The sequence below is a fragment of the Nymphalis io genome, chromosome 18, assembly GCF_905147045.1.
Source record: "Nymphalis io chromosome 18, ilAglIoxx1.1, whole genome shotgun sequence".
Classification (NCBI taxonomy): Eukaryota; Metazoa; Arthropoda; class Insecta; order Lepidoptera; family Nymphalidae; genus Nymphalis; species Nymphalis io.
This window is the reverse complement of record NC_065905.1, coordinates 4,859,210-4,882,162: the sequence shown is the minus strand read 5'-3', so window position 1 is coordinate 4,882,162 and position 22,953 is coordinate 4,859,210. Positions and strand designations below refer to the sequence as shown.

Sequence of the window (22,953 nt, the reverse complement as noted above, 5' to 3'; positions counted from 1 at the left end):
AAAAAAATCATTATAATAGAACTTAGAAAGTATTTGGAAATTGTACAATGGAGAAGTTACTAATGAAACAGGAAGATACGTTTGAGCAATTAAAGAAAGCTTTCATAAATTATAAAAAAACACCCAAAGATAGATTGAAAGTAACTTATATCTAATCAAAACTAGAAAACTTAGATAGATTGTTCGAAACCTTCATGAATATACACGATGATATAGTTGGCAGCATTAAGAGAGAGGTAAGGGCTAAATTGCCATACTTCACCGATGATATGTACACAGGATTCGAAGATATTTATACTGAATACAAAGCTAGAATTAAAGATGATCTCCGATTGTTTAGTGCAAATAACTTTTCACCACAATCACTTGGTCCTGACGGATCGGTCCTATCGAATACAAAGGTAAAATTACCACAGATCCAATTACCGAAATTTTCTGGACTATATGAGGAATGGCAAACATTTCATGATATGTTCACCTCATTAATTCATCAAAATACTGCATTGAGTCCAGTACAGAAGATGCACTATTTAAAGAGTAGTCTAACAGGAGAACCGGAAACATTACTAAGGAATTTAACCACAACAGATTCTAATTACGAAGATGCTTATCAGCAATTGATTCGCCGTTATAACAACAAACGCTATAACTGCAACGAAATTATGAAGCGTTTACTCTCACAAAGAAATGCCACTGACTCTGCAAGTTCTATCAAGTCACTACTGGATGTTACATCTTCATCGCTTAAATCATTGCAAAACATGGGCATAGACACCGCCTCATGGGATGTAATCGTTAACTACATCGTGGTGTCAAGACTAGACTCAGAGTCAAGAAAGTTGTGGGAAGCAAAAGTCAGTGAGTTAGATTCGGAAACATTACCAACGTGGAATCAACTTGTAAATTTCTTAGAGTCAAGATTCCGGACATTTGAAATGATCTGTGGCAACAACAGGTCCATGGTAAAATCCCCAAATGTACATTCCAACAACACCAAACCAAAGGTGTTTCATTCCACCGCCCAAGAAGATAATAAACGAGCAAATCCTTCTTGTACTATTTGCAAGGGTCAGCATCTGTTATATCAATGCAAACAATTTGCAAAGCAAACTCCTCAAGAGAGAACTGAAGTAATACAATCAAGGAGACTCTGCTTCAATTGTTTTGCACCTACACATTCAGTTAAAGAATGTCGATCGTCAACTTGTTGCCGCCGCTGCGGTAGACGACACCACACTTTGCTGCATCTGGAGAGGAGCGAACTACCAAGTTTACCAGAAGCTCAACCGGTCAATAAGGATAGTATTGAAAGGGAGACACCAGTGATAGCTCATTTGGTTACAAGAAGGAATCAGAAGGAGATGTTGTTGGCAACTGCCATAGTCAGAGCAAGTTCCGCAAATGGGTACTCACAAGTTGTACGAGTTCTTATTGATCCATGTTCAGAGGGTTCTTTTATAAACGAAGCAACGACACAATCACTGGGTTTAAAGAGAACCAATATCAATGGTCTAGTCTCTGGTATAGGTGACAAGTTGGCAAGGTCAAAAAGCATGGTGTCTTTAAGCCTAGAGTCAATTCACAACCAAAAATCAAAGCACGCAATAAATGTTGATGCCTACGTATTAACAAAGTTGACATCATTTTTACCAACATGTCAAACAAAGATTACCGACTGGCCAGAAATTAAGAGACTTAGCTTGGCTGACCCTGAGTATGGATCACCTGCAAAAATCGATATGATTCTAGGAGTAGAAGTGTATGAAGACATAATTCTAGAGGGCCTCTTGAAACATCCAACAGAGAAGGGCCCGATAGCGCAAGAGACACAATTTGGTCGGGTTCTATCAGGTCGAGTAAGAAACAATGTCACTTCAAAAAACCCCCAATTAGTCGGTTTTCATATAAGAGTAAAAGAGGATGACCTATTAAAAAAATTCTGGGAAATTGAAAGAGAGCCTGATGCAATTTTGAAGAAGTTTACGAAAGAAGAAATCAAGTGTGAGCAATTTTTTGAAGCCACTACTACAAGAGATAACGAAGGTCGATACGTGGTGCGTTTACCTTTCAAGGAACATAAGCCAAGATGTGTTGAAGGTAAGACATGAGATATAGCCTTGCGTAAATTCCACTACTTAGAGCGAAAATTACAAAATAATCCACCATTATATGAAGAATACAAACGCGTAATTAATGGATACAAGGACCAAAATCATATGGTATTGATTCAGAACATTGAAGACATACATAACCCAAAGGCAGTGTACTTGCCTCATCATCCAGTGATCCGAGAACATAAAGAGACAACAAGGGTACGCATCGTCTTCGATGCGTCTTGCAAGGGCATGAACAAGGTGTCTTTGAACGATTGTTTTCTTGTTGGACCGAAGCTGCAGCAAGATCTGCGCCACATTTTGATGCGATGGAGACGTCATCCTTTTTGCATAATAGCAGATCTGGTACAAATGTACAGACAAATTCGAGTAGAGGAGAAGGACACTGACTTTCAGCGCATTCTTTGGCGATCGAACCCTAAAGATCCTATTGAACATTACAAACTTTTGAGACTTACTTTTGGTACTGCCTGTGCTCCTTATTTGGCTGTAAAGGCATTACAACAACTTGCAAAGGATGAAGAAGCACAGTACCCTCGTGCAGCTAAAATCGCTCTTCAGGATTATTACATAGATGACTTGCTAACAGGATGTGAGACGGAGATGGAAGCAGTAGAGATATTTGAAGAAATGAATAATCAGATGAGTGCAGGTGGATTTTGTCTACAAAAATGGTGTAGTAATAGTGAGAGATTAATGAATCATATTGAAGATGGATGCAAGAAATTAAACCAACCCTTAATTTTCACAATCAAATAATACGATTAAAGTGTTGGGTCTTAGTTGGAATAAAACCACTGATAGTTTCGAGTATACACTACAACTACCAAATTTATGTGAACGTATTACGAAGCGCAAGGTTCTTTCTGATATTGCTAGATTATATGATCCAATGGGCTGGATTTCGCCAGTAATTATAACAGCAAAGATATTCATCCAAAAATTATGGAAGGCTAAGTTAGATTGGGATGAGAACTTACCCGCCGAGTTGTATAAGGAATGGTGCTCATTTCGTCAAGATCTGCACAACGTAAGAAATATTGTTATACCAAGATGGTTACAGTCTCATAAGGGTGATAAAATAGAATTACATACGTTTGCAGATGCATCTCAGACAGCATACGCTGGTGCTGTCTATATGAAAGTGACGGATGCATTCGGCAATATTCGTGTTAATTTGGTGACATCCAAAACAAAGGTATCTCCAGTTGAAAAGGAAATAAGTATTCCTCGGCTAGAATTATGCTCCGCCTTGCTCGTGACTAAATTGATTTAAGAAGTTTCGCAAATTATGCAAATACCTAAAGAAGATTCATACGCATGGTCAGATTCCACAGTTGTATTAGCTTGGGTCCGTGGAGAACGGACGCGATGGAATACATTTGTTAGTAACAGGGTTTCGGAAATTCATACCATGCTAGATTCCAGTCAGTTCCGTCACATCGAAACAATTAATAATCCTGCAGATTTTGCTTATAGGGGTATAAAAGGAGCTGATTTAGCTGGTCTCACGCTGTGGTGGCACGGTCCAGACTGCCTGCACCACAACTGTACGTACGATTTTCGCGATGATTTCTCCACCTCTATTGAGGAGCGGCCCATAAAGACTTTAACAGCCGTCATTCAATCAGAACAGGAATTTGTCTGGACAAGATTTTCAAACTTAACAAGAATGGTCAGGATTTTAGCATATTGTAAGAGATACATAGGAATATTAAGGTCATCAAGGAAAAATAGAGTAATACTATCAAAAGAACGAAGGATCAAAGAGTTTGAAATTATTACTGTGAAAGAAATGGAAGAAGTTCTTCAGACAATTATAAGAAACACCCAACATATTTATTATGCGGAAGAAATACAACAGATAAAGTCTCATGGAGAAGTTAAAAGAAAAAGTTCATTGCATACTCTCTGCCCCATTTTAGACAAAAATGGAGTCTTGAGAGTAGGTGGCCGTATTAAGGAGTCAGAAGCGAGATTTGATGTAAAGCATCCAGTTATTTTACCGAGTAATAGCCATCTTACTTCATTATTAATAACTGATGCCCATTATAAAACTATGCACGGTGGGCCGCAAATCATGCTAAATTACCTACGTTCCAAGTATTGGATAGTACGCGATAGTATCGCGAATGTGTTAAATGTTTACGATTTTCCCAACAAAATAACAATCAGCTTATGGGTCAGCTACCAAAGTGCAGGCTGAAACCTTCAAGACCCTTTAAATCTTCTGGTGTTGATTTCACTGGGTTTATAAATACAAGGTTCTCACCTGGCAGAGGATCAAAATCATATAAGGGGTACATATGCCTCTTCATATGTATGTCCACCAAAGCGATACATCTGGAAGCAGTATCGGATTTATCTTCAAAGGGCTTTATTTCCGCATTTCGACGATTTGTCTCGATCTCGAAGAGGCCAATGCGTCGATTTATATAGCGATAACGGGACTAATTTCGTAGGAGCGGAAAAGGAGTTAAGAGACATGTTCCTCACTGCCCAATCCAAGCTCCCTATAGAAATCGCTCAGGCACTTGCAAACGACGGAACTTCTTGGCATTTCATCCCACCAAATGCACCTAACTTTGGTGGTCTATGGGAAGCAGGCATAAAATCAGCCAAGACACACCTTAAACGCGTAATTGGAGATTCAACTTTAACTTTCGAGGAACTTTCAACCGTTCTGACCCAGATTGAAGCCTGCCTTAATTCACGGCCTATGACATATTTGAGTGAAGACCCCGGAGATCCACAGCCATTAACTCCCGGTCATTTTTTAATCGGTGAGCAAATGGTTGCGATTCCCGATGAGGCTCCGACTGACGTACAAGTAACTGGCTTGCAGAGATGGAAGATGACACAAAAGATGGTAAATGATTTTTGGAGAAAATGGTCAGAAGAATACCTGGTTAGCCTCAATCAAAGGTACAAGTGGTTCACGAAGAAGCAAGATCCGGATATAGGCAACATTGTTGTGATTAAGGATCATAACCTACCACCAACAAAATGGTTACTAGGCAAAATAGAAAAAAAGCATTCAGGCCATGATGGACTCACTAGAGTATTGACTATTAAAACTAAAAATGGATTGATCAAACGTCCACTCAATAAGGTTTCTATTCTGCCAAGTGCTATTTAATGTATGGGCATAACTAAAGCATAGTATGTAAGTTAGGTTAAGTTATTTTAATAAGACTGTTATATGTCATTTGATATATTCTTGTACTTTGTTTTTTGTTTCTGTGTATCACGATGGGCGGTTGTCATGTAAGAATTTATATAGTTCATATGAACTACTAAAAGAACAAGTTCTTTGGTGGGCGGAATGTTGAATTCAATGTTAATTTGTCAGATAAAAGTTAATAATTAATATATTTTATTAATATTGTAAGTTATAACTAAGCATACGCGCAATAGATGGCGCTAGTATACTCTTACATCGCGGTATAGTTTCGCTCAAGTCAAAATTATAATAAGTCATACTATTTTTTTTGTTTTGCGCTTCCCACCAATAGATGGCATTGTACCCAATCCTAGATCACGCAACAGTTTTCTTTATTTATTTGTACAATACATTTCTTTGCTTTAATTAAATATTGAGTTTAACAACAGTGTGCAGTTTGATTTAATAGTACAAGCAAGGACAGTGAGTTTCACACCACTGCCAATATATCTTTTGCGACTACGTTCTGGTGGGGGTATTGAACACCACCCAAGCGATTTATATAACTTACAGCAGTGGTGTTGTCAATACGCAGTATATTTGATACTTAAATATTTTTTTTCAAATATTTTTCGAGCAAAATCTAGGGGTTCTAGTTCATTAATATGCAATAGTGATTCGTTTTTTGACCAGCGACCACTAGTTGTTTACCCATTACAAACTGCACCCCACCCAGAAATTGAGGCGTCAGAGAATTTCTCCAAGACATAATTATCATTCTTAATTTTATGCACGTGGTTGCGCATTGGTGATGTAAGCGATGGTTAATATTTCTTACAATGCCAATGTCTATGGGCGTTGGCGAACACTTGCAACTGAATTTTAACCCTGTTCCACTTAAACGATCAATCGATTAATTATTAGTCAATCGCAATCCACTACTACGGTAGGTTTCTCCCAAGGCTCGCCAAGGGTTCTCTGCCTTCCACATCGTCGGATCGCGCCCCCTTTTTTGAAACTGGCGGTACTCAGTCACTCACCTTTGAGGTGAAATTAAGAGACCCAGTCGCTGCTAGTCATGTACATTCTCTTATATCGAATTTTATTTAAATTTCCAACTAAAAGCTACGTTTAAAAAAGATTAGTCATATATGTTTTTATTCAAACTCAAAATATAATAACAACATTAAGTCAATATAACAAGTAAACAAATTTAATAATATTTACTTATAAATTAAACTAATGATAGCACACGTATAAACATTGGTGGTGTTTTAGCTGCTATCATTATGTGAAGTTTTGTATTGCTATTTAAATGGATAAATAAATAAAAAAACTTTCCTATTGTACATACATAGTTACACAAACAAGGTACAGCTTGGATACTGATTAAGGTCTAAGTTGTTTGAACAGAATAGGTACATAGTCATCGTATTGAGCTTGGTAGAAGTTCCCTATAAGGGGTTCGCTTAAATTATATTTCGCCGCAAATTTTGCGATGGAGAAGCCTCCACGATTATCGGCAGATCTGAAAAAAAATCAAAGATTACTTTATTATGTAATTGATTATTAAAAATTTGACACTTTTCAATTGCAATTGTTTGAAAAGGCAATAAGTTGCCTCTTTTGGTCTGAAGTGAACACATCTATTGTATTGTGTGAACTTTTGGTCATAGCAGATAAACACAACGGCGAGTAGCTAATTGCGCTAGATTCATTGCAACAAGTGATCATTATATTCCATCCCTTTTATAATCCGGTGGTACAGCAGTCTAGCACAAGATGTAGTACCAACTTTATGGGTTTTCCGAGGCACGGGAGTATTAGTAATGCGAACTACCAAACATAAACCTACAGAAAATTTTATTAGGAATTTATCAAATCATTAAAAAGTAGTAAATTGTCTATGTCGGGTACCTCTTTATTATTGAATACGTTTATGTGAATTGGTAGCTAAATAAGACTAAATACTTATAGATCTAATGATACAAATTTCTTGAAATATGGTTTGAAATCTGCAGCCTAATAGTGTAGCTAATAGACCAACAAAGAAGCTTTCTGTTGCAATGTACACTACTGTGTAGATGATGCGATGCAAGTTACATATAATCCTCATTTTGACTCGAATCCTCACTTTGACTCGACACTGTGAATGTTATTATTGTATATAATCTTAGTAAAAATTATAGATACCTATTTGTAAGACGAGGCTCATCGAAAGTCAGTTTGCCGGGCTGTTTGTAAACAAGGAACACGTAACGGTGCAGGCCAGTTCCCTTCGGAGGTCCAGAGCCAACGTACTGGGAGAGGGTTTCGCCTGTGGTCACGCTGTTTCCGAGAATATTGCCAACCAGCCAGTGGTGCCATTCGCGGAAGGTAGGTTCCTTTCGGGATGGTGCGTCTGGGTCTGGAAAAGTTATAATAATATCAATATTATTGAAGATATTTAATTTAATTGTGTTCCTATTTAGTTTTTCTTTCAAATTCGGTATTACATTTACTAAACCTTTTAACTTGGTTAATTCAATTAAGTTTTTTTTATAGAATAGGAAGGACGAGCACATACGGGCCACCTGATGGTAGGTGTAATCACCAACGCCTATAGACATTGGCATTGTAAGAAATGTTAACCATCGCTTACATCACCAATGCGCCACCAACTAAGATGTTATGTCCCTTGTGCATGTAATTACACTGGCTCACTCACCCTTCAAACCGGAACACAACAATACCAAGTACTGCTGTTTTGCGGTAGAATATCTGATGAGTGAGTGGTACCAACCCAGACGAGCTTGCACAAAGCTCTACCACCAGTTTTTCTACTTCTTTCATGTAACAGTTTGAAACGTGCATAAGTATCAGTAACATATAGTGTATGTATACATATGTATTATATACAAGTACCAGTACGTAAAAAAAAAATACAAAAGAACTCGTTACATTTTACATACTACAGAATAAATCAAGATAAAGTTTTTTTATCAAATATTGAATAAGATCACAATAGTTCAACTTATTCATACCAGTCATGGCGAGCACGTAATAGCTGTCAGGATCGGCCGCCCACGTCACTAATGGTACATCCTTCACTTGCGTGGGAGTGAGCTCATTGCCTAAATTCACTTCAACGCCACTTGGGTATTTCACCTGAATCAGATGAGCTTATACTTTAATTATTATATTTATTTAATAGACATAAATTTATTTATTTCCTATGTTACTACATTCACTTTTTTATTTATAAAATCCAAAGAAGAAAATGGAAATATAAAATACTAGTAATAGTAAGAGTAACAGGCAGACAGTGTTCCTTTCGTCTTTGTAATACTAGTATAGATTTTATAAAAAAATTACTAAATGAATTATAAAAAATGTTCTATTGCTTTCTATTCTTTTATTTAGTAATAACCTCTACCGGATAATAATTTGGTATAGGATGTGATCAAAGTAAAGCGCCGTTAGTTAATTAATGAACATTTTACTTATATATCGTAGAGACTGACGATTGGGAAACGCCAGATTAGCAAAATAAATATAATATTTACTAGGAATTTTTTTCTTAATTTTATTTTACTTGTTGGATATTGAGGTTAAACATTTTCTATCGTAAATTAGTCCTCTTTTTTTTTGATGAGAAGGTTTTGGAGCTTATTCCACCACACTGCTCTAATGCGGGTTGGTGGAATTCACATGTAGCAGAATTTTAAAGAAATTTGACACATGCAAGGTTTTGACACGCAATGTTTTCCGTCACCGTCAAGCACGAGATGAACAAAAACAAATAAATAAACACAAATTAAGCACAGGAAAATTCAGTGGTTTGCCGTAGATGAACCCACCATCATCGGTTAAGATTTACGTGTTTTAACCACTAAGCCATCTCGGGTATATAGAATGTAATTTAATTAATCTTCTAAATGTAAGATGTTGACGCCGGTTAGATTTCTCCTTTCTCATTACATAAATATATTTACACATATAGATTTTCTAAAAGAGAAATGGCTGCAGTTGTTACTTTGAGTTATGTAAATGATAGATTTGTTTATTTCGTAGTTATTTACACAAACGATAAAGTTATTTAAATGTTATCTTGCATATAAACAGTTTTGCTTTCTTTATACCTTTATAAATTGACTTTGATATAACTGTTTGATAAGAAAATCGCAATTCGCAAATGACACAAATTTTTTCAAAATGAATACACATCAAATATTTATACAAATAGACATAGAAAAACAGTTCAATATCTTGATTTGTTAACCGATTTATTTTTTTTGTTTCTTAGTCAGTTATTGTCGGAATTGGGTGTTTAATAAATAATAAGAGTAAAAAAATGTTAGAAATATGCAAATTCTTATAAGATTTTCTCAAATTTTTAATCCACTGAATATGATCCAATTTCAACCACTAACACGCGAACACTAGATTAATGATTAAATAAACGAACTCACCTTGACTAAGTATGAAGGAGCCTTATGTATTACATCAGTTACGATTTTGTGGGTTTCAAATGCTGTCGTCACAGGAGACACGTCATTAGCTAGCACCCTAAAATTTACCATAGTGCTCTCCGCTATTAACAAAACAAACGCAAATCTCAATAGACGACCCATTTTGTTAGAACGCGACAATCGCTCTTATATCAGATAGACTGTCATCAATGGCTGTTGACCGGCGAATGACAATTGTTGTGGGCACTGTGTCTTTAAATAGGAACCGGTTTTATCTGAGCATCGAGTGAAGGTGAATGATTTTTTGTAACGCACCTGTCTGGTTATTTGTATAAAACAAAAACCAATAAAGGATTAGATTTACATAATTCATAATGTTTTAAACACAGCATAAATAAATGATCCCTTCAGATGATAAATAATAGATATAAGTTATTATATCAAAAACAGCATTATATTATGTTTAATATATAATGTACATTATTTTTATTGTACTATTTAAACAAAGCTAAATATTTATTTTCTTAATAACACAGACTATAGCTCATTTCGAATGATAACTCACTAAATATTTTTATTATAATTTAGATAATCAATATACTTATTTTGAAAATTCATCCACCTTGTCCATACAACCACAGATTAAATACAAGACATACGACCATAGGAAGGACTCATTCATTCGGAAACAATGGAACGATTCTAGAATGATAACAAGATTATAATGTTCGTAGGTATAGACTATAGTTTTGTTTTTAATTGAATCCCGATTATTTCTGCGAAGTCATGTTTCACCTAAGACGAGCCGAGCCGGTTGGCGTGGTTGGTAGAACACTTGCTTTTCACGCCGAAGGTTGTGGGTTCGATTCCCACCCAGGACAGACATTTGTGTGCATGAACATGTCTGTTTGTCCTGAGTCTGGGTGTAATTATCTATATAAGTATGTATTTACAAAAGAAAAGTAGTATATTTAGTATATCAGTTGTCTGGTTTCTATAGCACAAGCTTTGTACAAGCTTAATTTGGGATCAGATGGCCGTGTGTGAAAAATGTCCCAGGATATTATTATTATTACCTAAGACCTTAGGAGTGCTTTAAGTTTAGGTAATTTTGTAAACCTTCCAACTTGAGTTTGGGGGAAAAGTCGCAAAGGGAAAAGACCAAGCCGGTCCCCACTCATATCACTCGTCAAAAGGCAACTTTTGGAGAAAATTAAAAATATTCTGCCTTCACCTTGCTGAGCGTGTTTATGTAACGGTATCTTTTAGTTCGACCACGTTATTGCTGTATAAATGAAACCAATTCATCGTCAAATGCATTACAAACCGTGCCCTTACTAATATTATAAATGCGAGTGAATTTGTTTGTAACACTTTCGCGTCTTAACTGCTCAACAAATCATGCAATTTTGCATACACGTTGTCAGGGGACACGATACAGAAAAAGACAAAGGGTACTTCTCCCTTACACGCGGGTGTTAACTGGTCTGGTGGAAAATGGAGTTGTCATATTTGTATATATGAAACAAATTATTAAAAACTTGTTAAAACAAATTACGATACGATAAGTAAAGTGTCAATGTATAATGGAATTATCAAAAAAGACGAACACGAGATGAAATGTATATTTTATTATGGAAGGTAATCTTACGAGCTAAATATACATTATATGCAATTAAATCGCTTCCAATGAGTTCGGATTTGATGTATCTTGATTATATTCAAGTAATGTTCATTTCACTTTAACAACTTTGTTCATTTCAGTCTTGAAAATCCAAGCTCATATTTAACATCACCTGTATAGCATGATGTAAAATCATACTACTTTTTAAAAGCAGATACAATAGATATATTTCACAGGAATTAAATATTAACAAACTATACAGGATGTGTTTTTGACGTTTAGCCTCCCAGTTGTTTATACAGAATGGGTACATAGTCATCGTATTCGGCTTGGTAGAAGTTCCCTTCGATGGGATCGCCGAGTTTGTATTTCGCAGCGAATTTAGCAATGGAGAATCCACCACGATTATCGGCAGATCTAAAAAAAAAAGATATATCATTTTTATACTTTATCATGGATATGGAATAAATATAGTTAAATAAATGCGCAAACGGGACGTTGGTAATTTGTCGAAGAGTAAGTAAATTCTAACGAATACTTTAATACAACAAGTATTTTTTGAGTAAACTAAACTATTTTTCATAAATGGCGTCCATTTGCCATAGGAGTAAAGATGAGCAAACCTTTATATATGTATATATATATTGCTCTGTTATATTATGCACTATAAAAGATTATTTATTAATACATATTTATCATAACTATTTATATAAACTTCGCTGACATTCAAAACGCAATTTTTCAGGAATTAATAATGAATACAATAGATTATCAGCATCTTGTCAATTTAAAGTCAAACTTGTTTATTTATCTTTATACATTTAATCATCGAAATCAGCTATAAAACAAATTACTTATAAACAGTACAGCGAGAAATTACGACGTATGGAAGAAAATTACACACATTAAATAATAAGACAACGGAGCCACCTCTGATGACACCGTTCCATTGAAGTCTTGATGTCCTTGATACGTGAAACTTGTCTTTTAAACATGTATGAGTACATTAAATACTAGTTATCTACCTGTTAGTAAGACGAGGCTCGTCAAACGTCAGCTTTCCAGGCTGTTCGTATACGAGGAACACGTAACGGTGAAGGCCAGTCTCAGGCGGGGGTCCAGAACCAACGTACTGGGAGAGCGTCTCGCCTGCGGCCACGTTGTTTCCGGGAATATTGCCGACCAGCCAGTGGTGCCATTCGCGGAACTTGGGCTCTTTTCGGGACGGCGCGTCTGGGTCTGGAAAGATATTATAATCATATTTTTTTTTTTTGTTTTCTTGGGAGGTGCTTAGCCTGATCTTTCGATTGGCAATTTGATTCAGGAGTAATGATGAATTATTGTTTCATCAAAAGTAACATATTTTTAAATTGGTTGAGTATATATTCGATTGAAATGACGTTCGGTACCAATCTTGGAGAAAACAGAAAGCCTCTAGTTTCTCTACTATTTTTTCATAAGATATAAAGAGAACAAATACATTTTTAGTATTCGTTGAGGGCATTCTAATATCAAAATGCATTCTCATGCTCAGTAGTCGATGTTGACCGACACGTTCATGGGTCATTTACAATGACGCTCCCTCATGTATGTTTAATAAGGATTATTTGAACTAGTACAAACCCGTCATGGCGAGCACGTAGTAGCTGTCAGGTTTCGCATTCCACGTCACGGATGGCACATCCTTCACTTGCGTGGGAGTGAGTTCATTGCCCAAATTTACTTCAACGCCGCTTGGATATTTCACCTGAACAGGAAAGATAAAAATAATATCTTATATTTATATTCAGAGCACAGAGTTCTACAGACTTCTCCATCTCTACAACGACAATACTATATGAGATTAGTTTGATTTTATTATTAAGTATCACATTTACATATAACAATTCTTTTATACTATTTTAAGTTTTAAAATTTCATGTATTTTACGTTTGACCATTTACAATTAAATAGCCGACTTCAAAAAGGAAGTTATCAATTCGCCCTGATTTGTTTGTCATTATACATATGTATGTTCCTTGATAGCTTCGCTGATTGTAAAGTTTTTTAATAATTCTTTATTTAATTAATTTAAAAAAAAAATATTCCCTTCCCTTCATACGGGTAGACAACAGTGCATTTATAACTATTATGAATGTTTATATTCTATGAATATTATTCGATATCATCGCCCATTGTAAAGCGATTTTAATGACTCTCATTTTATTGAATTGATTGTAAGAGTAGTCTCATATAAATGAAAAGCGAAAAATCTTGAGTTGATGCAAGTAAAGCTAAATTAGGAATTGATACAAAAACAAATTTTTGTATCAATTCCTAATCGGTTTTAACATGAACCCCATTAAAAAATCTAATTTATTTTGTAAACCATCTTATCTAACAACTAGGAAAAATTTGGTCAAACAATAGAAAATTATCATTATTCTCGGACTAAAATAGAAATATTTTTATTATGTCAAGCAGAAATGTCCTCAATTAATCTCATCAGGAGTAATAAGAAGTGATAACGAGAAAATAATCTTGCTTTAATTCTTTGTCGGCTAATAAAGTGGTATGACAGATATATGATCATACAAATTACGGTAATCATTCTCATCACACACCGGAAATATTACAACGAAATTATTCCGTCATGTGTTTACAGCGATGTTCTCGTTTTAGTGTTAGTTTAATATAATCTCCACCTGAATCACATAAAAAGCAAAGAATGTAACTTGATTCTCCTAAATTTGATATTTGCTTTATTGCGAAAGTTTGCTTTTTCCTATTTTTATTTATTGAGATAGTCACTTAATATTACACACGATAACACTGAAAGATAAAATGTTAAGTTTGGCATTTTTATTTCGTCCTAAATTAAACCTTTATTTATTTATAATTTTAAGATATTGCTTTGTCTTTTACGTCTTTCTCTGAGTTTAGAAGAGGTAGAAGGAACTGCTAAACTAAAAATGCCTGGAGGTAGTAGCGCTCAGTCTAGGACAACTGCTGAAATTCACAAAATGTTTAACATTTACTTTAAGTCGACCTAAGATTTACAGCATCAGAGATATATGATATGGTGAAAAATTCCAAAGCGAAGATTGCTTATTTGTTGGTCAAGAGAATACGAAAACAGATTTCCCAGAATGTCGTACGTTTTTTAGAGGATACTGTTTATTTCAGTCGGTTTATAACTCTTGATAAAAGTCAGATTTAATTGATTCGTCTGTTGGCTGAAACTTCAAAGGTAAAATCTGTAGAAAAAGAACCGAAAGGAAAAACCTTAATAAATTTAATTGCACAATTTAGTTCAAGACTAATAATAATAATTGATCACGTCACGAGCATGAGACTTCACAAGGCAATGGCATAATGATAAATAAATGTTATAAAAGTCCTCACATAAACGTAAATAATACACGCTACGTAGCACGACGGATTGGCGTAATGGTCTAATGAAAAGGGTTGTAACTTGTAATCCGCTATCTTCTACTTTAAGGGACCGATTTGATTACCGCGAGTTTTTGTTGTCTGAACTATTTATATTATGTAAAACTACACCTTATTAAAGTAGATCAGAAAACACGCATATAATTAAATATATAAAACACGTATAATATATTTATAAACGAAGAAACGTCCTCGGGAGTTACGAAATACGCAAAATGGCTGGCCACACTTGGACAATACAAGGCAAACACTGTCTGATGATGATTAAATTTTTCAATAAGCTTAAATGTAAATATTATGCATAACATTGTCATCTTTTCGCTTGAACACTATTGAGTTTTGATGTATGGCTCCATAAAAAAAATCAACAAGTATCAGATAATGTCAAAAGCCTCAATGTCGTATACTCAACGCGTGAAGTTGAGAGAAATGTTTTAGTATTTTATAAGGTTTTAATTATATTGTGACTAAAATATTTATCAATACTTCAACACCGTAAAATCATTTAGGACCACGCCAGATTTCAGTATGAAATTATTATATAAATTTTGAATGCTACGTTATTGTTATTTTCATAACATACTTCATATAACATGATGATATAAGAAATAAAGATTTTTTTTCCTATTCAAACAAACAAGTAAAATAAAATTTAATCAATTTGCCTGAAAATACCATTCAAATAAAGACTTCACAAAGCGAAATCACCAGTAAACTCGATCGGATTATTTAACACCAATCTGGTTACTGAAACCAACGCAAACAGATTCATTAATATCGGTTCACGTTCATACAAAAAGTTTATACGCAAAGACATAAAAATTATTTGTACAGAAGAATTTAGAACGTCCTCTTTTTTGAAGTTGATTTTTAAACAAAATATATTGATTCAAAAGTTAAACTCACCTTGATGTCACACGTAGGTGCTTTGGGAACGACATCAGGCACCACGCCATGCCCTTCGAACGCTTTCGCCACAGACGACATCGCTCTCGCTAGCACCCTAAAATTGACCATAGTGCTCTCTGCTAATAACAAAACAATCGCAAGCCTCAATAGACGATTCATTTTGATAGGACAGGATAACACACACAAGCAACAGACCGAATACGACGGCTGATGGCCGTCGAATGACAATAATTTAAAAACACCTTCTATTTAAATGGAACCAGTTTCATCCGTCAGGTACAGGTGAATGTAAGCTATAATTATCTCTAACAGCTATTCCTTCATCTTCATAAGATAAAAAATTTAAGCCGCATAACACTTAGATATTTTTTTTTATTTAGTGGACAAAAATACGTAAATCTCAAGGGTCATGATGTAATATCATGTGAATAAAATTTATTTAATTTTATATAAATTTTATTTGCCTTAATATAATATTACATAATTAATATGTATATATTCAGTCAGAATCAACAATATTACAAATTAATATATATAATCAAAGTTCTCCATTAAAGAAATAAAATAAAAAAATATAAAACTTGTATAGACTTGTATAGACATTTCGTAATACAACTCAAGAACTCACGGAACTGGACCAGTGAACCTTACCTTAAAGTTGCAATAGTACCTGTTTTGGACACAATAATGCCCCATGTATGGGACGGCATAAGTTTTTTATAATTTTTATACTACTGTATTTTTTTAATTATTAATTTTTTCAATATACTTTATTATTGGTGATTAATTGGTGATGACAATGAATAAGATGTGATCTAAATTAACCAATGAGTTTGACAACAGACAAAGAACTATAAAGGCACTCAAGTCACCTGGATTTTGTCTATAAATAAATAAAAATTCAATTCAACCTTTGTTTTTTTTTTAAGTACAATATTTTGTCTGGTTTATGATAAAAACATACTAAAATTGATTTTTCGATTTATTATAATCAAAAATACAAACAAAATCATATATATATATATATATGATCCGACTATATATATATAACTATATATATATATATATATATATATATATATATATATATATATAGTCGGATGTATATCACAAGTACAATAATTAGATGGTTTTTATGTTTCAATAAAGTGGAGACTGTGTTATTGTGGGTCTAACTAGTTCTTCTCAATAGAATCAACATTTCTGAATAAAATATCCTTTATTCAAATGGGCTAAATGTGTGTTAGCCCATTTGAATAAAGGATATTTTAAGTTTATTGCATTTAAGTATTTTATCCTATTATTATGATTCGGCTTTTCTTCGTACAGCCGTGTGTAAGTACGACCATTCACCAGCTATTCTAGAGTGAAACACCTTTTACATTTTAGATCTTGTAGTTGGTGGGAAATTGACAATGTATAAGTTTTATTTGACTATATGGCTTATATTAAGTTGTGTCAGATCACTGACATATTTATATACAAGAGAAATTTTCACTGAGTTTTGGCAATTTTTAAATTTTGTGAACTGTTTTCATAGTTTTCAGTTTGTTCCTTTTTAGTAGTTTGAAATACATTGATTATAGGTTAATCATCCAGAAAGGGTTTCTAAGGGCAATTTATTTCCAAAAATAATTGAATTATATGAATTGTTCACCCAAATAGAATTAATCTTCATTTTATAAAGTAACCCCCTTCCCCATATTTTTAAAAACTATACGATAATATTACAATCTCCAATGAATATGTTATTAAAATTACATATTTAAAAACTCGTGTAAGAACAACCTTTACTGGTGTTAATTCTTAATAACCTAATTTTTATCTTAATCGTAAATATCAGAAATTAAGTAGTGATAACCGGTTTTTGATGAAAATTATACTACCTACTAAATTCTTGTAACAAGAAAGCATGCACTCAATACTATCGATACGATACTATCGTTGAGTGCATACTGTTACGTAACGTGCCCTGAGGGATTACCGTACAACTTATTGTGATAGCTACATGTTGTACGTATGTAATATGTATTGATAAAAATAAAGAACAGATACAAGTACGATATAGGTTCATAAAAATAAATCTAATACCTATGGTTTTATATCATTCGCTTATAAAACTTACTCTAGAGACTGTTGAAATGTTAATATCGAACACGAAAATCGTAAGTAAATAGTATTAACACAATATGACTTATCACTACTCAACCACTGCTATTTTGTAAGCCGGTCAATTAGACATTTGTCATTTAGATATGTGATGTGACGTAATATGAAATAATAACAACAGAGTAAATAGGGTAACTACATTACAAATATTTTTCGTCAACTTTAGACAAATATTAAAATCTAATAAACCATGTCTATTTATGAACACTATAGACAGGCCGTTATAAAAACCGTTGGGTCCGGGCTTAATATTGATCAATCCAGTATATGAATATATTTTGCATAAACATAAACGTATAACGTGCATAAATCTATTTTTTAAATCTATAGATTTTTCATTTGCAACTTTATATAGTCACTACTAAACTATGTCTGTATTAACATTAGCGACCAATGATCAAGTAAATATTTACAAATTCGCGGCCGCAGAATGAAACGCGCTTGCATTTCTCTTAAAGGAAAATTAAAAAAAAATACTTGGGACAACTGATAAGTGACAGTGACATAATCTGACCTTCGGTTGTCCAAACTTCGAAAGCTAAGAAGTTTTGTTGACTGTTTTCTTTACTTTTAACATCCGAATATATATTTTCGATACTTGTTGAAATAAGAGTGGCTTATATGGCTAACTGTAATATTACAGTTAACAGCAAGCGTTAGAGCATGTTCGGTGACATTCAATTAACAAAGCGTTTAATTGTTATTGCCTTAGTCCTAGGCATTATTTTAATTCTTAAAGAATACGTGTTTGTTTTTCCGCTATGAGTCAAAGTAGAGTTGCATATTTTTATAATCCAGATGTAGGTAATTTTCATTACGGTCCGGGTCATCCTATGAAACCTCATAGGTTATCAGTCACCCACAGCTTAGTTCTCAATTATGGTCTCCAGAAGAAGATGCAGATATACAGACCATATCGAGCTAATGCACACGACATGTGTCGTTTTCACAGTGAAGATTACATTGAATTTCTTCAAAATGTAACCCCTCAAAATATTCAGAGTAAGTTACAAATGTTATTATTATCGTCAGCATTATATCAGGCCAATTTAGACTAAAGCTGTATGTTTCCATATAATATTTGATTAAAATGACTACAGATGTTTTAAATTGTATTATTAATTCTAAAATAATGTAGTATGATAATGAACACATTTTTAAAATATAACTAGCAATACAATTGTTTTTTTTTATTTGAAAGAACAATACACATATAATATTTTCTATTAGTATTACAAAAATATGAGTAATTACAATAAGTTTAGGTGTAGTATATTTTTACTGGATGTCTGTCTGGTTAAATGTTATTTTTTATCTCAGTTTAAAAGTAATATGTATATTCGCAGAGAATATGAAACATTTTATTGAGAGCATTTCATTATTTTCATTTTACCATGATACAGAATATAAAATTATAAATGTATTTTGACCTTATATCAGTATTAAATTAATTAAAAAATGAAAATGATATATACTGCTTATTTTTTGATGACATCATAATAAGTATAAATCGATTTTAATTTCAGCATACTCAAAGGATCTCCTCCATTATAATGTGGGTGATGATTGCCCGGTATTTGAAGGTCTGTTTGACTTCTGTTCAATGTACACCGGTGCCTCTCTAGAAGGTGCAATGAAACTAAATAACAATTCCTGTGATATTGCTATTAACTGGTCTGGTGGACTGCATCACGCTAAGAAATTTGAACCTTCAGGTAAGTTTTATAACTTAATTGCATTCTTTGTTCATTGGTGTACCCTTAATGCTAATAAATCAGCAAATATATTAATTTATTTTTTAATAATTACACAAAAATTGTGGTACTAGTTGGGCCTGTTATCATGAATATAGCTTTCTTTTTTTAAATAGATCTTGCTTTCTTTTTTAATTTCATATTAGGTATGTATAATCTCATAAGTCCTGTCCTGAACATGTGATTCTAACAATATTAATACTTAAATACTATAAAAAGTGTATTAATAATAGTGCTTCAGGCCAAGAAGGAAAGTTTTCTGTCTCTGTGATTTTAGAATTGTCTGCTTGTTCGTGTATGCTTGATATACTTATACTATATTAAGAATAAAGTATTCAAAAATCTATTTTAATTTTAATAAATTAATTATGTTAGATTTTTACAAGGTTAACCTAAGAAACATGAAAAAAATCTTTTCAATCAGTCAAAAGTTTGATTTGGATGAAACGTGATCAGCATTGTTATATTATTTGTAATTTTTTTCCAGGTTTCTGTTATGTTAATGACATAGTTATAGCAATACTAGAACTCTTGAAGTACCACCCAAGAGTGTTGTATATTGATATTGATGTACACCATGGGGATGGAGTCCAAGAAGCATTCTACCTAACCGATAGAGTCATGACTGTTAGCTTCCATAAGTATGGAAATTATTTTTTCCCTGGAACTGGTGATATGTATGAAATTGGAGCTGAAAGTGGAAGATACTTCTCGGTGAATGTGCCATTGAAAGAGGGTATTGACGATCAAAGTTACGTTCAGGTGAGATTTGTAATATAATTTATTAATATGCAATCAGTTTTCGGATTATTAGTGAATAGGTGATGTGACCAATGGTGTTGATTAGTGAGACAGTACTCGTGTTATGGGTGCTTCTCCCTTCAGTGCAGCTGTAGTACATCATAAACTAGGATTTTATGCTTACATTTTTTTCTAGGTTTTCAAACCAGTGATATCCACTGTGATGGAGTTCTATCGTCCTACTGCTATTGTACTTCAGTGTGGTGCTGACTCGCTAGCTGGAGACCGACTCGGGTGTTTCTCTCTGTCAACACGTGGACATGGAGAGTGTGTCAAATTTGTCAAAAACCTCAATGTACCCACGTTGGTTGTGGGTGGTGGAGGGTAGGTCTATTTTGTTGAGAACTATAAGAGAAGTAATTGTTCATTGTTTGATTACCCAGCTCTCCTTGAATACAAGATTTGTGATGTTCATATTTGTATATTGTACGCTCTGATAAATATTTTTTTACCTGTAATTGACATAATCATCAAAGTTTTTATAGACACTGATAAAATAATTTAAAAAAACAGGTTGACGAGGAGATATTATCCGAGTAAAGAAATATATTTTAAGATTTAAATAACCAACTGATTTCATGTAGGCCAAGATGGCCTAGTGGTTAGAGCGCGTGAATCTTAACCGATGATCGTGGGTTCAAACCACTAAATTTTCTTGTGCTTAATTTGTGTTCATAATTCATCTCGTGCTTGATGGTGAAGGAAAACATCGTGAGGAAACCGTGAGGAGCATGTGTATAAATGTGCCATATGTGTATTCCACCAACCCGCATTGGAGCAGCGTGGTGGAATAAGCTCCAAAACCTTCTCCTCAAAAAGGAGAAGAGACCTTAGCCAAGCAGTGGGACATTCACAGGCTGTTAAGCCTAAGCTATTTAAACAAGTATATCAAATGATAAGACCTTTCAGAAGTAGGTGTTGTAGGAACTAGGATAGATTTGTTGGAATAACACAATTCAAAATAGTATTATTTTGTAAAATAAGTTACCTGAAAATATTATGCTGGTTCGGAAATTCGGAAAGAATGGCAACACTGACAGTTATCTTTACCATCATTCGACAAAAGTCATCTTAAAAATAAATGTATGACATATATTATTATATATATTTATTAATATTCAATTATTGAAACTAGTAACTTATCCATAGATATACACTTCGAAATGTAGCAAGATGCTGGACTTACGAGACTTCCCTCCTCGTTGATGAGAATATTTCAAATGAGCTGCCATATACAGAGTACCTCGAGTTTTTCGCGCCAGATTTCCAGTTACATCCAGAAATTAGCAGGTAAATATTATTGATTGCTAATGATACAAATATTTTTAAAGAGATAAGTTTTTTCGTTTTATTTTTCCTTTTCAAAAGTACTGATCCAATTTATTATTAGCTTGTGTATTAATATCTAAAATATTTTTTGGGTTTATATCTCGTCGTTGACTGCCTCGTTGGTATAGTACTAGATGTAAGACCGCAGACCCCGAGGTCCTGGGTTCAATTCCCAGGTCGGGACAATAAAAAGTTATTGGGTTTTCTGTAATGGTAATTAGTGGTAATTCTCTGTATCAGCCCGGAGTCTGGAAGTAGGAAGCGTGGACACTTCCGTCCCTCGGAAAGCGCTTAAAGCCGTTGGTCCTGAGCCTGATCTTTTTCCGTTCGTGTCGGATTGCCGTCGCATCGGATTATGGAACAGAGAGTGCACCTGTGTTTGCGCACACACTTGTGAACTATAATATGTCTTGCGCAGTTGGCTAATTTCTCTTGAGATCGGCCGCCATCGCCGATATCGGTCCAGTTGACATTATTATTATATAGTTGGATATAAATATGCTGGTCTAAGCGCTTTAGAAATGAACGCTGCCAAAATATGTAAATCAGACACAAAAACATAAAACGTTTAATTTAAAAAACAAACATACAAGGAAAAAATAATGATTTTTTTTTGGGCCAGGCCTTTACCTGGCTTACATAAAAATTCATCAGATTCAACAACGACGGATATATAGTTTACCGCTCGTAAACACGGAGAACAAATATTCATTTTTATTTATTAAGAAGATGATGTCACAATGTACTTAAAAATAGTTGCATTACTTTCAGCACGTCAAACGCTAATACTAAACAGTATTTGGAGGCTATTACAAAACATGTATACGATAATCTGAAGATGTGTCAACATTCGCCTGCAGTTCAAATGACGCATATACCAGGTATTACAACTTATTTCTCTTCTATTATTTCTTGAAAATTTCTGAATAATAATTTGGATACTAAGCTGTATGTATACTAATAATTGCTTTTTTTGTTTAAAAGTATAAGTAATAGACTGATTGACTTAGCACGGAGAAAACACCAATATTTTTCTAAGTAAATAAAATTAAAATTATTACTAAAGAACTTACACACAAATAAATATAAGTTGAACTGATTCATTCATTCATTCATTCATTCATAGAGACCACCTTCTATTTTAAAGTCGATTAATGTGATCAGTAATTTTTTACAATTGAAAGTTAAAATTTTAAACTTTGTATTT

At 33.8% G+C, this 22,953-nt stretch overlaps 4 protein-coding genes across 12 annotated transcripts in view; 2 read left to right on the top strand and 2 right to left on the bottom strand.

The window, feature by feature from the left end:
• The first annotated feature begins 761 nt into the window (after positions 1–761).
• On the top strand, positions 762–2,108 carry LOC126775666 (uncharacterized). The gene has a single exon (XM_050497730.1). It carries the CDS (start codon positions 762–764, stop codon positions 2,106–2,108), a length of 1,347 nt encoding a protein of 448 aa, XP_050353687.1.
• A 4,366-nt stretch (positions 2,109–6,474) lies between these two features.
• Positions 6,475–9,971, bottom strand: LOC126775596 (protein D3-like). 2 transcript variants are annotated; one of them, XR_007669895.1, is made up of 5 exons: positions 9,729–9,971; positions 8,301–8,424; positions 7,471–7,684; positions 6,615–6,805; positions 6,475–6,516 (listed from the first exon to the last, which is right to left on the bottom strand). XR_007669895.1 is itself a non-coding variant. In XM_050497641.1 (4 exons), the coding sequence occupies exons 1-4, from the start codon at positions 9,888–9,890 to the stop codon at positions 6,667–6,669; spliced, it is 639 nt and encodes a 212-aa protein (XP_050353598.1). In that variant the 5' UTR covers positions 9,891–9,971; the 3' UTR covers positions 6,475–6,666. The 2 variants fall into 2 exon arrangements, 1 of the variants encoding a protein (XP_050353598.1); XM_050497641.1 differs by having other exon boundaries at positions 6,475–6,805.
• Positions 9,972–11,339: 1,368 nt separating this feature from the next.
• On the bottom strand, positions 11,340–17,953 carry LOC126775594 (phosphatidylethanolamine-binding protein homolog F40A3.3-like). 4 transcript variants are annotated; one of them, XM_050497640.1, is made up of 5 exons: positions 17,819–17,953; positions 15,691–15,787; positions 12,976–13,099; positions 12,378–12,591; positions 11,340–11,769 (listed from the first exon to the last, which is right to left on the bottom strand). In XM_050497640.1, exons 2-5 carry the CDS (start codon positions 15,769–15,771, stop codon positions 11,631–11,633), a joined length of 558 nt encoding a protein of 185 aa, XP_050353597.1. In that variant the 5' UTR covers positions 15,772–15,787; positions 17,819–17,953; the 3' UTR covers positions 11,340–11,630. The 4 variants fall into 4 exon arrangements, with proteins under 4 accessions (XP_050353597.1, XP_050353595.1, XP_050353596.1 ...); XM_050497638.1 differs by having other exon boundaries at positions 15,691–15,812; positions 17,819–17,933; XM_050497639.1 differs by having other exon boundaries at positions 15,691–15,809; positions 17,819–17,929.
• Positions 17,926–22,953, top strand: part of LOC126775553 (histone deacetylase 3) — a 398,376-nt gene continuing 393,348 nt past the window's right edge. For 4 of the 5 annotated variants that reach the window (XR_007669889.1, XR_007669890.1, XR_007669891.1 and 1 more), the window contains exons 1-6: positions 18,362–18,864; positions 19,389–19,577; positions 20,104–20,378; positions 20,554–20,741; positions 21,567–21,707; positions 22,518–22,627. Coding sequence is in view for 2 of the 5 variants with exons in the window: in XM_050497575.1 (XP_050353532.1) it covers positions 18,624–18,864; positions 19,389–19,577; positions 20,104–20,378; positions 20,554–20,741; positions 21,567–21,707; positions 22,518–22,627 (1,144 nt within the window). In the remaining 3 variants the exon portion in view is untranslated. Of the gene's footprint in view, positions 17,994–18,361; positions 18,865–19,388; positions 19,578–20,103; positions 20,379–20,553; positions 20,742–21,566; positions 21,708–22,517; positions 22,628–22,953 lie in introns of those variants that run through there. The other variant, XM_050497577.1, reaches the window with a different exon arrangement.

Coding starts and splice junctions, on each gene's coding strand:
- LOC126775666 (XM_050497730.1), top strand. CDS start 762: ATGGGCATAGACACCGCCTCATGGGATGTAATCGTTAACTACATCGTG.
- LOC126775596 (XM_050497641.1), bottom strand. CDS start 9,890: ATGGGTCGTCTATTGAGATTTGCGTTTGTTTTGTTAATAGCGGAGAGC. Junction 8,425..9,728: donor CTCCTTCATACTTAGTCAAG/GTGAGTTCGTTT, acceptor CATCTGATTCAG/GTGAAATACCCAAGTGGCGT. Junction 6,806..7,470: donor GAGCCTCGTCTTACAAATAG/GTATCTATAATT, acceptor ATTTTTTTTCAG/ATCTGCCGATAATCGTGGAG.
- LOC126775594 (XM_050497637.1), bottom strand. CDS start 15,852: ATGAATCGTCTATTGAGGCTTGCGATTGTTTTGTTATTAGCAGAGAGC. Junction 13,100..15,690: donor CACCTACGTGTGACATCAAG/GTGAGTTTAACT, acceptor TTTCCTGTTCAG/GTGAAATATCCAAGCGGCGT. Junction 12,592..12,975: donor CTACGTGCTCGCCATGACGG/GTTTGTACTAGT, acceptor ATATCTTTCCAG/ACCCAGACGCGCCGTCCCGA.